This window comes from Callorhinchus milii, unplaced genomic scaffold (assembly GCF_018977255.1).
Source record: "Callorhinchus milii isolate IMCB2004 unplaced genomic scaffold, IMCB_Cmil_1.0 Scaffold12, whole genome shotgun sequence".
Taxonomy (NCBI): Eukaryota; Metazoa; Chordata; class Chondrichthyes; order Chimaeriformes; family Callorhinchidae; genus Callorhinchus; species Callorhinchus milii.
The window spans coordinates 16628713-16641281 of record NW_024704753.1 but is presented as its reverse complement, the minus strand read 5'-3'; the positions used below and the strand labels follow the sequence as shown (position 1 = coordinate 16641281).

Genomic DNA, 12569 nt, shown 5'->3' with positions numbered 1-12569 from the left:
TCCTGCTGTGCCTGTTTTCCGACATTCCTGAGTTTAAAATTGGTTGATAAGCCTCGGAATTCTAGGACAGACGACAATCCACACGAGACACACATTATCAGACAGTCGCTCCCTATCACCACAGAGATAGATAGATGCCACTGCCCCTTCACAGCAGCACAAGACATTGCCCCATTCAGTCATTAGTACAGCAAATTCTGTAAATGGAAACTGCTGAACTCAGAACCCAGTGGCCTATTTGGAAGTGGGACAAAAATCAAGATTTACAATTGGAGTTCAGTTTACTCCAAAATAATGTTTCGGTGGAGCGGGCCAATAATATTTATTTCCATTTGACTTGGGATAACAGAAGTTATTCCCCCACCCTTCTCTTGCCCTATCTGCAGCTCTAAGAAGCACTATGTAACAGGAAACTGTGGGTAGAAGAAGGCTGGGATAGGGGCTGAGCATAAATCCCTTCTCACTTCACGTCTGACCAAGAATCAAAGTGGTTACGAATCTTCGGAAATCTCGATTCTCTTTCAATGTAGTACTACGAACGTAGTAGCTTTTTTTTCAGGAGGACTTAAAGGTGGTAAAATCATTTCTTGCTGCTAGAGATCCTTTTTAAATTGGACACCATGTAGGAGTAACACGAAAAAGTTTAGTGAGTGGGAGAGAGAGCAGTGACGGGTGACTCACCAAGGCATTGGGAGAACATTGAGCAGTCATCTGTGATACGTGATCTTAGATACATCAATGGGCCGTAGGACTGTGCGATGTATGTGGGTGAGGGGAATGAGGTGAAGGAAGGAATTACAGCCAAATCCAATCCTGTCTCACCAAACAGACACATATCTACACTTTCATCAAGGGTTACTTACCTCTCTTTTGCTCTGTGAAACTGTAAGATGTTGGCAGTTCTTTCTGGTTGACGGACCGTTGTTAAGACTGACAATTATTGTGTATAAAAAGTTCAAACAATATGAAAATCAGACACGGGAGGATTCCGCTCTTGGTCTCTCTCCAGTAACTCTTGCTAAACACGCATGTAAGATTGTTCAATGGGACTGAGAAATGAATCCCAGAACAGTATTTTCAGATTTGCCAAAGCAGCAGAACAAGAGCACACAGGTTCAGGGTTGCAAAGGTAATTAACAACTGGAACACATTACAGGCGGAGCGGTTCAGGCCAACATTCTGGACTCATTTCAGAAACAGCTTGATCCTGCGGTGGGAAACTGGTAGAGTGGGTATTTTCGGGAAGGTTAAGATGAAACGGTTCACAGCCTATACGTCAAAACCTCTCTTGTAACCTTGTGATAGAAAGTGTGGTGAGCCTGAATCTGACTGGGCCGTGATGCCACTCCGTATTACTGACGCTAACCGTCCAGGCTCAAAGGTGAACGATGGCTAAACCAGATCAGAGAGCTGCTGATGATTTTAGCCTCATTCTTAAAGAGAGGGGGAAAAAAATAAGCAAAAAAAAAAAATCTCAAACACAATTAACTCGAGGCATGTCTGGCACTCCTGAAGGTACTGTATGTGAAATGAGCTCGGGTGTGTATCTGCAGGGACGCCGGCATTTGTGGAATTATGTGGAATTAGAATGAAGGGAAGGGAGGAAAAGACGAATATGGATTGTTGGTTCGAAAATAACTGAGTGAGAGTACAGTAAGAGAGGGAATCTGAGCCTCTCTGGCCATCTGGGCTCTGGCTGAGTTCCAGCTGCTAATAGGTTTCTGGCTCACAGATGTGTTCTATACGATAAGTCTTTAACTTTTTAAATCTGCAAAAAGAAACCCTCACCAGCAAGATTGCCTACAGGTTGGTTTTGGAAATCAAAAGAAATATCTAAGCACTTCTCTTACCCGCTTACAGGCGTCTAACTATCAACTGCACACTACCGCTGTCCATTACCGCCCCGAAAAACCTGATCGCTCGACCTCCAGCGCTCTGAGTCTTCTGCAGATGCTCTTTTGAAGAGTATTTTCTGTGTCCCTCTCACATTCTGACCTCCTCTCCTCGTCTTGCCTCATCCTACATGTTCCCCTGTATGATTTGTCCTCAGTAAATGGGATTTATTTCCACACATATGGGGACGACACCCAACCCCGCCTCCCTGTCTCAACCCGACTGTTCGGGCTAATCAATCTATCGATCGATTGATTGACTATAGATCAGCTCTAATGTTCCTCTGCGGTAAGGGGGCAACGCGGAGTCCAGAAGCTCAGTGGTTAGAGCACTCGCTTTGCGAGCGAGAGACCTGAGTTCAATTCCAGGCAGAGGGCGAAACCTCGGGCAAGTTTCCTTACTCCACACAGAGCCTAATAATATTCCCTCCAAAACCAAAAACAATAATAAATTGGTCATTTTCAATCCACGACTGTCTGTGGGACATTGCTGTGCGCCATTGGCTGCCGCGTTCGCCCACAAATATACAGTCAATTCACTTTACAGTGTGTTCTGTGAAGCGCTTTGGGACGTCCTCCCGACGTGAAAAGCGCTATACTCCACACAGAGCCTAATAATAATAATAATAATACCGATGGCAACGTGAGCCTTTACGGTATACTCTGCGAAGCGCTTTGAGACGTCTCGATGACGTGATGAAGGCGTTTGCATCAAACGCGGAGAATATTATTATTATTAAGAATAGTTAATAACAATAACCATGTGTACCTGTGTCATCTTTGAAAGCAATCCTCAGGTGTCCTCCCTCCCCTGCCCTAACACAGGGGGCGCTGTTCAGCTGTTCAGCCTCCGGGCGGCAGGTGGCGCTGTCACTGTCACTGTCGCTGATTAGCCTCCGGGCGGCAGGTGGCGCTGTCACTGTCGCTGTTCAGCCTCCGGGCGGCAGGTGGCGCTGTCACTGTCGCTGTTCAGCCTCCGGGCGGCAGGTGGCGCTGTCGCGGGCTCCGCTGCCGGTCTGTTGCTCCCGGTGACTGAGGACAGACATGGCGGCTGCTGTTGGTAGGGTGACGGGGACGGCGCTCCTGAGAGCCGGGAGAGTGAGTAGCAGAGCCCCCGGGGGGGGAGTGGGGGGGGGGGACGGGGAGTGGGGACCTGACCTCAGCCGCGGCCTCTGTGACCGGCGGCCGAAGGGCAGGAAAGAGCCGCCGCGGCCTCTCCCGACAGCTGGAGCCGAGATACAGGGAAGGTCAAACCGGCAGCTCCGAGCCCAGAGGCGGGGGGAGGCCTCGGGCCTGGGGGAGGCCTGGGGGGGGGGGAGGGGAGGCCTGGGGGGGGGAGGCCTCGGGCCTGGGGGGGGGAGGCCTCGGGCCTTGGGGGGGGGGTGGGGTGTCAGACAGACAGACAGTGTAGGAGCTGTCACTGTGCCTCAGGGTCTCGGCCGCAGTAAACAACAGAGAATATTATTAATAATAATCTCTGCGTTTGATATCGCGGCCGATCTCGTCTTCCCGACGCCTCAAAGCGCTTCCGCAGGAGACGCCGTAAAGTGTAGTGACTGTGTGCATTGTGGCCGAAACGCGATCAGCAGGCGGGCGCTCGCCGGTTGACCCCTGTCGGCCCCGACAGGTAGAGGCTGGATCCGGCTCCGATGTGATGCGCCGCAGGGTTCACACTGTCCTGTTAGTGCTCAGGATCTCGTACCAAATGACCGGCTACTGATCGCCCTGGTTGGGGGGGGGAGAGAGGGGTGAGGGTGGGGTGGGGGTGGGGGGGGGTGGGGGGTGATGGTGCACAGGCTCTCCTTGAGGCCGAGTTGACTTCGAGGTGACGGGATTGCCAACAGAATGTCAAGATCGAGCCTCGCCTCCGTGACGGTCCCCGGATGGTTTCTGAGCCACATGGATCCGCAGTATTCCGGGGCACCGCGGATGACCGTACGGCCGGCCTGGCTCATCGGCAGGACTCGGAGAGACAGATCTGTCACTGGGGGCACGGATTCTACGCGCTCAGCTCCTGTTAATCCTGCAAACCCAAGCTCTTAACGGGCAAACGGCAGGAAGCTTACCAGCGCGCTCAATGGCAGGCCGCACAGTTGTAGTTGCTTGAAGTCCAACATTATCTCGTTGTCTCCCGCCAAACTGTGTCTTAATACTTTCGGGATTAAGAAATGCAAGAGTGCGTCCCTCCAGGGAGAACGTGCGCTCCAAATCCAGACACAGGGACATTTCCATATGTGGTGACATGAGTCTGTGGAACTCTTGTCTGATTTGGATTCTCTTTAAGCACGATGGGGTTCTGCTGCCATATTTGTCTACAGAACAAGGAATCGCATGGCAGTGTTTACAAATGAACTGCTTTCAGATGGTTTGATGTGCTTTATTATTCTTTGCTATAGTGAAAATAAAACCTCGCATGTTGGTACTCACTGCTGTTTTTCTCCCTGCGTTTGTAGTCGTCTCTTTTTCAAGCAAAGAGATGTCAAAGTGCAGTGTCGTATGCTCAGACCACGCTGAACTTTCCAGAGACCAGGATTACTACCCTGGAGAATGGCCTTCGTGTCGCCTCAGAGGAGACCGACCACCCCACTTGCACGGTAAGTGTGGAGCCTGCTGATCTTACAACCACCACCCTGGAGTCACATTATGATAAATAATTTGTAGTTTTTTTACTGTGGAATCGTGCTCAAAAGGAACGGGTTCCTATTTAGGTTAGTGCACAAATTGTACCTCTGACTACGTGGACTCTGGATTGTGTTAATCTATGTGAACTCTATGTGAATCGACGTATGTATTGTGCATTTTCATGCACATAACCCAGAGGTCAATGGATCAAACCCATCCTGTGCAAGTGGTGATTTCAGCAATGTGTGAGATCTTTCAAGTGTCAGCCTGACTCGGTCGGTAGCATTCTCGCCTCTGAATTGGAAGGTTGTTGGTACAAGCCCCACATTGGGACTTTGAAATCACAGTCCAGGCTGACACTCCAATATAGTCCTGGAGGTGTGCTGCATTGTTGGGAGATGCCGTCCTTCAGATGAGACATTAATAATAATAATAATAATCCTTGCATTTGATATAGCGCTTTTCACGTCGGGAGGACGTCCCAAAGCGCTTCACAGAACACACTGTAAAGTGAATTGACTGTATATTTGTGGGCGAACGCGGCAGCCAATTGCGCACAGCAATGTCCCACAAACAGTCGTAGATTGAAAATGACCAATTTATTATTGTTTTTGGTTTTGGAGGGATTATTATTAGGCTCTGTGTGGAGTAAGGAAACTTGCCCAAGGTTTCGCCCTCTGCCTGGAATTGAACTCAGGTCTCTCGCTTGCAAAGCGAGTGCTCTAACCACTGAGCTACAGGACTCCACATTAAACCGAGGTCCCACCTGCTTGTTCAGGTGGATATTAACGATCCCATGGCGCTGTTCGAAAAGAGAAGGGATTTTGTCCCTTGTTCTTGCCAGTAAACCCAAATGGTCATTCACTTCATGGCTGTTCTGGAACACTGTGGTTGTTGTATAGTTTTGTATGCGGATCTGACTGTATGGGCCCGTGTGTGGGTCGGTGAGTACATTGTGTATCTGACTGCGGGTGTTGTGCAGGTTGGTGTATGGATTGATGCTGGGAGTCGGTACGAGAATCAGAAGAATAACGGCGTGTCAAACTTCCTGGAGCACATGATTTTCAAGGTCGGTGTCAGTTTCTCAGTTACCTGGCAGGACTGTTGGTTATTCAGCTTGTTTGGATCAATTGGGTAATTTGGGCAAAATCACAAAGCTCTTGTCAACGCTCAAAATGAAGTAATTAAATATTGTTCTTTAGTAGATAGATGTGAATTAATTTATGGATTTTAAGATCCAGTTGAGAATAGTTTTGGGGGGACTTTGAAGGGGAAATAATGTAAAGTAAAGCTTAGTTTCAAAGAATGTGATCTGAGAGCTCAGGAGACGTTTGAAGTGGACTGACGAGGGTTTGTAACCGGCCGCTTTCAGGGTACAAAGACGCGATCACAATCAGCGCTGGAGCAGGAAGTGGAAAGTCTGGGCGCCCACTTGAACGCATACACATCCCGGGAAAACACTGCCTTCTATATGAAGTCTCTGTCCAAGGATTTACCAAAAGGTACTGAGACCTCTAACCTTTTAACAGCGACGTGTCTCCTCGGTATGGGTGAAATTCGTTCAATGAAATTCTGAATTAAGAGAATATCATCTTGGTTTCTTTTATTCTCCACTGATGTTATGATCTTGGTGTGCTCCTCGCTAACTACCTGTGTTTTCACTCCAGTTGTGGAGATTCTCGGCGACGTGATCCAGAACAGCGCTCTGGCTGATTCCGAAGTGGAGCGGGAGCGGCAGGTGATTCTCCAGGAGATGCAGGAGTTGGAGGGCAGTTTGGAGGATGTGGTCTTTGACTACCTTCACGCCACAGCCTTCCAGGGCACTCCTCTGGGCCACACCATTGTGGGCCCCACTGAAAATGTCAAGTAAGTGACGGGCGGTTTAAGAGGTGAGCAGTGCAGAAAGCGACTTAATTTTGCACCCACAAAATACACAGTTAATTCACTTTACAGTATATTCAGGCTGTAAAAGCGCTTTGAGACGTCTCAAAGACGTGATAAGGCACCATATCAAACACAGGGATTATTATTATTAATATGAATTCCAGCTCACTATCCGTTGACTTTTCCATCCTCTGCATTGTGCTCACCCTGAGCAAGGAGGACAAGACGAGACAATGAGAATCTTGAATGAGGATTTATGAATATGATACTGTATATAATTCAGGACTCTCAATGCAATAGAAATTGTTTTTGGAGGGATTTGGAAATTCTCTTCGTGTAAAATTGCAGGCGGAAAAAAAGCACGAAAAGGGGCCAACGATATATACGACAAGGTTTTATATCGGGGACATTGAATTCAAAAATAAAGAGGACAGATTGAGTGTATACAGGATATTCATTGATTAAAGCAGGAATACTGGGTGAGCAGTGTATTAGAGGAAAGAAACCACATTTTTTCTGTGTGATGTTTGGTGTGAGATTTCTATATTTAATACAGATTGAGAACAAAGCGCTTGTGAAGTTACCACTAAGTTTTCTTGAACAGTTGGGTATTTATTTAACAAACGCCATTTGTTTTATTAAATAAAGGCACCTGGGACGCAAGGACCTTGCAGAATTCAAGAACACTCATTACAAGGCACCGCGTATGGTCCTGGCTGCATCTGGAGGTGAGTTCAAACTCTTGTGTATCGTAGGGATTAGGATTCGGGAGCAACTGTGCTGTTCATTATTTTACAATATTAAATGTGCTCAAGAGTATGTGGCAGCTCAGACAAATACAGTGAAGGGTTCAGAAGGTTTGGTGGGTAGAGAGTATTTCGTTTTGGTCAGTGTGGTGTCTAACATGTAGAAATAATAATAATAATAATAATAATAATAATCCTTGCATTTGATATAGTGCTTTTCACGTCTTCCAGACGTCTTAAAGCGCTTCACAGAATATGCTGTAAAGTGAATTGACTATATATTTGTGGGCGAAACGCGGCAGCCAATTGCGCACAGTAATGTCCCACAAGCAGTCGTGGATTGAAAATGGCCAATTTGTTATTGTTTTGTTTTGGAGGGATTATTATTAGGTGTGTGGAGTAAGGAAACTTGCCCAAGGTTTCGTCCTGCCTAGAATTGAACCCAGGGATCTCGCTTGCAAGGCAAGTGCTCTACCACTGAGCTGCAAGACTCCACTTCACCATGCTTGAGAGTATTCAAACCAAACTGAGCGTTCCATAAATACCACCTACCCATGGAGATTTCCGGGTATTGAAATGGACTCTACGGAGCATGAGAGGGTTTGGTAGAGTTTGAGAGAGTAAGCAGAAGCAACAACAACAACAACTTGCATCTATATAGCGTCCTTCGCACACGGTAGTGTCCCAGAGGGCTTCACAGTGGCGGAGCAGGACTCTGAGCCGAGGGGGCGGAGGGGGGAGTTGACCTGAGGCACGTTCGAATAAGAAGGTCTTCAGGCGTGATCTGAAAGTGGGGAAGGGAGGGGTAAGGCCTTGGAGGGATAGAGGGTGAGAGTTCCAGAGTTTACACAGGGCGTTTGTTTCATATGGTTGAATTAACAGTGCGCATCTGTTGTGTTTGTGTGACTCTCAGGTATCAACCACGATGAGCTGGTGAGCCTGGCGAAGAAGGAGTTCAGTGGGCTTCCCTTCAAGTATGAGGCTGATGCTGTGCCGCTCCTGACCCCTTGCCGTTTCACAGGGAGTCAGGTCAGTGCTGTCTCACACGCCTCCTCCATATACCCTTTGTGGAAAGAACTCGATCCTAACCATCGCCTCCTTCAGGACATTCGTTTCTCCCCCCCGGGCAGTCTAAATATGCCACTGTTTTCTTTTCCTTCTCAGATTTTGGTCCGAGACGACGACTTGCCTCTGGCACACATCGTGATGGCCGTGGAGGGAGCCAGGTGGTCGGATCCTGATACCATTCCCCTCATGATCGCCAGCACCCTCATAGGCAACTGGGACCGCACGTGCGGAGGCGGCTCGGTAAGGAACAGTGGACGGATCAATGAATGGGGAATGGATGGATGGGTGGGTGGGGGAGCAAGAGTCCACTGAGCTGAGGGATGTGTGTAGGGGGAGCTCTGTACCATATGTAAACTAAGGCACCGCCTCCAACCCTGTCGGTTCCCGTTTAAACACTTCTCGTTTTTCACCTGCTTTTCTGTAGAATCCGACCAGTAACCTGGCCCGGATTTCGTTTGAAAATCAGTTGTGTCACAGCTTCCAATCGTTCAATATGTGTTACTCCGACACGGGCCTGTGGGGCATCCACATGGTGTGCGAGGGGATGACCATCGAAGACATGCTTCACTTTACACAGGCAGAGTGGTGAGTGGTCGTCCCACACGGGGCTTTAACATTACCTGAATCAACTTGTAACCAGACAATGAGTGTTTTCCTTTTCAATTGCAAATACAATGGAGCAGTTTCTCTGGGCACAGTCACTGTATCATTCACACGAGATGTTAAACCGAGGTCCCCTCTGTCCGTTCAGGCAGATGTTAAAGATCACACGGCACTATTTGAAAGAGAAGGGAGTTTGTCTCTCCCAGTGTCCTGACCAACATTCCCTCCCAAATAAAATTAGTTACTCACTCCATGTTTGGTCCATTATAATGCGCAAATTGGCTGTTGCTGTTTGCCCACAAAATGCACAGTCTATCCACTTTACAGTATATCCTGTGAAGCACTTTGGGACGTCTCAGTGACTTGATAAGACACTCTATCAAATGCAAGGATTATAATAATAATTATTATTATCTTAGCATTTTCCCCAGTTTCAGCGAATACATTTTCAGTTGATAGCGATGTGATGGTGGGTTTGTTTCTGTGCAGGATGAGCCTTTGCACGAGTGTGACTGAGAGTAAGGTGAACAGAGCTAAACGCACCCTGAAAACCAACTTGATCAGACAGCTTGAAGGTACGATATAAGAACATAAGGATTTGCTGGCGAAAGAAGTCCGAGGCCCATCTAGTTTGCCTTCAACCATCCTGGCAGACGCTTGACATATCATGTCCCAAACTATGCACTGTAACCCGAGATAGTATTTTCTAGCAGAAATCTATCTAATTTGTTCCTGAAACAAAGGACATGATGGGAGGGGAGCGGTGATTTGGACTTTTATGCTTTGAGGTTATTAGGAGGTGACCTTATTAACAAGGAATGTTAAGAAATGACAATTACCTTTTATGTTGTTCCCCCTAACGTGTCACCGAGCTGCACAAATCCAGGTTGGTTCCATGGGCTGCGGAATTTGCAGATCTCAGTGGGACCACTGGGGGTGGGAGGGGGTGTTTGAACTCAGTTGCTTTCAGCTTCCTCCACCAATATTCCCATTTCTAATCCGCATTCAGTAATTCCTGCTTGAGATGCAGGGTTGGTTGGTTCCCACTCCTTATATGAGCCAACGTCTTGGGGGAAGAATGTGGGGAAACCTTTGAACCCTGGTCGTGAATGGAGAGCAGCAACATCTCTGTGCGTTCACAGGTACCACGCCACGATCTGAGGACATCGCCCGGCAAGTCATGAATTACAGACGCCACATTCCTCTGGCGGAGTTGGATGCCATGATTGATGTACGTCACTGATTTAACATTCAACATTTTTGCACAGTGTTTTGCGAAAGCAGTTGTAATATATTCCATAAAATTAGCGGATGAAGCCACTGCCTCACGTGCAGTGGAGTCCTCAGAACAGGAAGGTGCAAGGTTTAAACTCGAGTCTGTGTTGATCTCAGCATGGGGAGTAAGTTGCCACAGTTCACCAGATTATTTCGATTAAGGAGGGGGAACAAGCACTATCCTGTGACCACCACGAGAGATTTGACACTCAGTCTGGGCTTAACACATCAGTAATTGCTACCTAGGCTATGACAGCACTTGGAACCATTTTCGAGCGAACGCCAGGCCTTCAGAAGGAGGGGAGAAACAAACTCAACTGCTTTAAACACAATGGGTTGTAACCAGGAGGGTGAGGATTGACTAGATAGAGGGCGAAGACTCAAGCTCTGGGATGTTACCATGCACTATATGAACGCAAATTGTTGTTGACTGTAGCAGTTTCTGGTTGTAGTTCAGGTGCTTTGTGGATTTTGCTCACAATGGTCTGCATTATCCTCCGAGTGACTTGAGACTTTGTGCTTGTTCACCGCAGGCTGTTGATGCCAAAGCCCTACAGGAAGCTTGCAACAAGTACATCTATGACCGGTGTCCTGCCATCGCTGCAATCGGTAAGTTTCACGGTACTTTTACTCCACTGAATTCAGTTGATATTTAATGAACTGAACAACGACATATTAGGATAAAAGGCAAAAATACTTCAGATGCTGGGTATCTGAAATAAAAACAGAAGTTGTTGGGAACACTCAGCAGGTCAGGCAGCATCTATGAAGACTGGAGAGTGGGTGAACAACAACAAGATTACATTTGTATAGCGCCTTTCATGTTGGGAGCACATTCCAAGAGTGTACAGCAGATCAGACCCGAGCTGGGGTCAGCGGGGAGAAGGGAGGAGAGGGCAAGGGGGGTGACAAATGGCATGGTCGAAGAGCAGGGTTTTGAAGGAGGCTAAGGAGGGGGCGAGGCGGAGTGATTGGGGGATGGAGTTCAGGAGGTTGGAGGCAGAGTAGCTGAAGGCTCTCCCGCCAATGGTGGGGCAGGTGGGTCGAGAGCTGTGGAGCAGGCCAGAGCGGAGGGAACGGGCAGGTGGGTAGGGGGTTAGGAGGTCACAGAGATAGGGTGGGGCGAGTCTATGGAGGGCTTTGTAGGTGAGGAACAGGATCTTGAACTGGATCCTCTGAAGGATAGGGAGCCAATGGAGTCGGGCGAGAGTGGGGGAGATGGGGTCACAGAGTTTGGTGCGGGAGAGGACACGGGCTGCAGAGTTCTGGATTATCTGCAGCCAGTGAACGTTTCAGGTCGATGACCAGTTCTGACGAAAGGTCATCGACACATTAAGATGTTGTACCTGCTGGAAAGCTGATTAATGTTAAACCAGCGATCAGTTTTTTTTAAGTGCCCAAACTGGTAGATAATCAGAATGAGTGAAGAAAGCCACAGGAAGCACTCGCTACAGTGCGTGAAAAGAATTTCCTCACTACGTTGATAGGGTTTTAAACGGGGTCACGGGCTTTCTCATTTGCAGACAGAATACAGTCAGGTTCGTTTCTGCTGACCATAATTCAGTTGTCCACAAATCAGGTAGCATGTCAGGTAGCATTCAGTAGCACGTAAGTTTCTTATTCCTAAAGAGGATGCTGGTTATAAAGCAGTATTATGTGCATGTTGGGGGTGGGCCTCATTCTAGATCAATTCCCTAAATGGGTTTGGGGTACTAAATACTGATTTTCTTTCTCAGGTCGATAGGTCTTTAGACATCCTGACTCATGTAGTCTTTGACATGACTGCCAGACACTGGAATCTGATTCACACAATCTGATTTAAACACAGTCCTGTTGTGTGTAGATTGATAGCGATCTAAACCAGTCCTGGTTCGAAGTATCATCTTTGCCACCTGATTTTCCCTTTGGAGCCTTTCCCAATCCGTAACTAACTTTACTTTCTTGTTTCTTCCACAGGCCCAATTGAGCAGCTTCCCGATTACAACCGGATCCGCAGTGCTATGTACTGGCTGCGACTGTAAACCAAGTCAATGTCAACATGTTTCGCTCTGAGCCTCTTGTTCTCCACCATTTCAGAACGATCTCTTACTCGCTTGTGCTTTTATATAAAATGCATTCTGTACTGTGTTTAAAATTATGTAACGTCGGTCGCAGAACGGTCTTGCAGTGTGCTTTGAGACTGATTAAACAGCGAGGCATTGTAAACCTTCAAATGTACAGAACTTAAAAGTAAAGGTTAAATTATAAAGCGACTCTTGTAGCTTCAAGCAAAATTATTTCAGGTGTCAATTAATGCAGTAAGTTGCATTAATTGACACCTCGTTCAGTTGGTAGCACTCTTGAAGGTTATATGTTAAAGCCCACTTCAGGAATTTGAACTCACAGTCCAGGTCGATGCTGTAATAACAGTCCTGGGGAGCGCTGCATTGTCAGAGAATGTAAAGAATGGCACCAGTTGGAATATTATGATGACCACTGA

The 12569-nt window shown here is 47.5% G+C and overlaps 1 protein-coding gene across 1 annotated transcript; it reads left to right on the top strand.

Moving 5' to 3' along the window:
- The first annotated feature begins 2910 nt into the window (after window positions 1-2910).
- On the top strand, window positions 2911-12340 carry LOC103176704 (mitochondrial-processing peptidase subunit beta-like). The gene is given in 13 exon segments (NM_001292097.1): window positions 2911-2990; window positions 4346-4486; window positions 5497-5583; window positions 5887-6016; window positions 6182-6380; window positions 7047-7126; window positions 8058-8173; window positions 8309-8452; window positions 8637-8797; window positions 9305-9390; window positions 9958-10046; window positions 10624-10699; window positions 12047-12340. Coding segments are annotated over 13 exon segments (1428 nt in total). The 5' UTR covers window positions 2911-2936; the 3' UTR covers window positions 12112-12340.
- The last annotated feature ends 229 nt before the right edge of the window (window positions 12341-12569 follow it).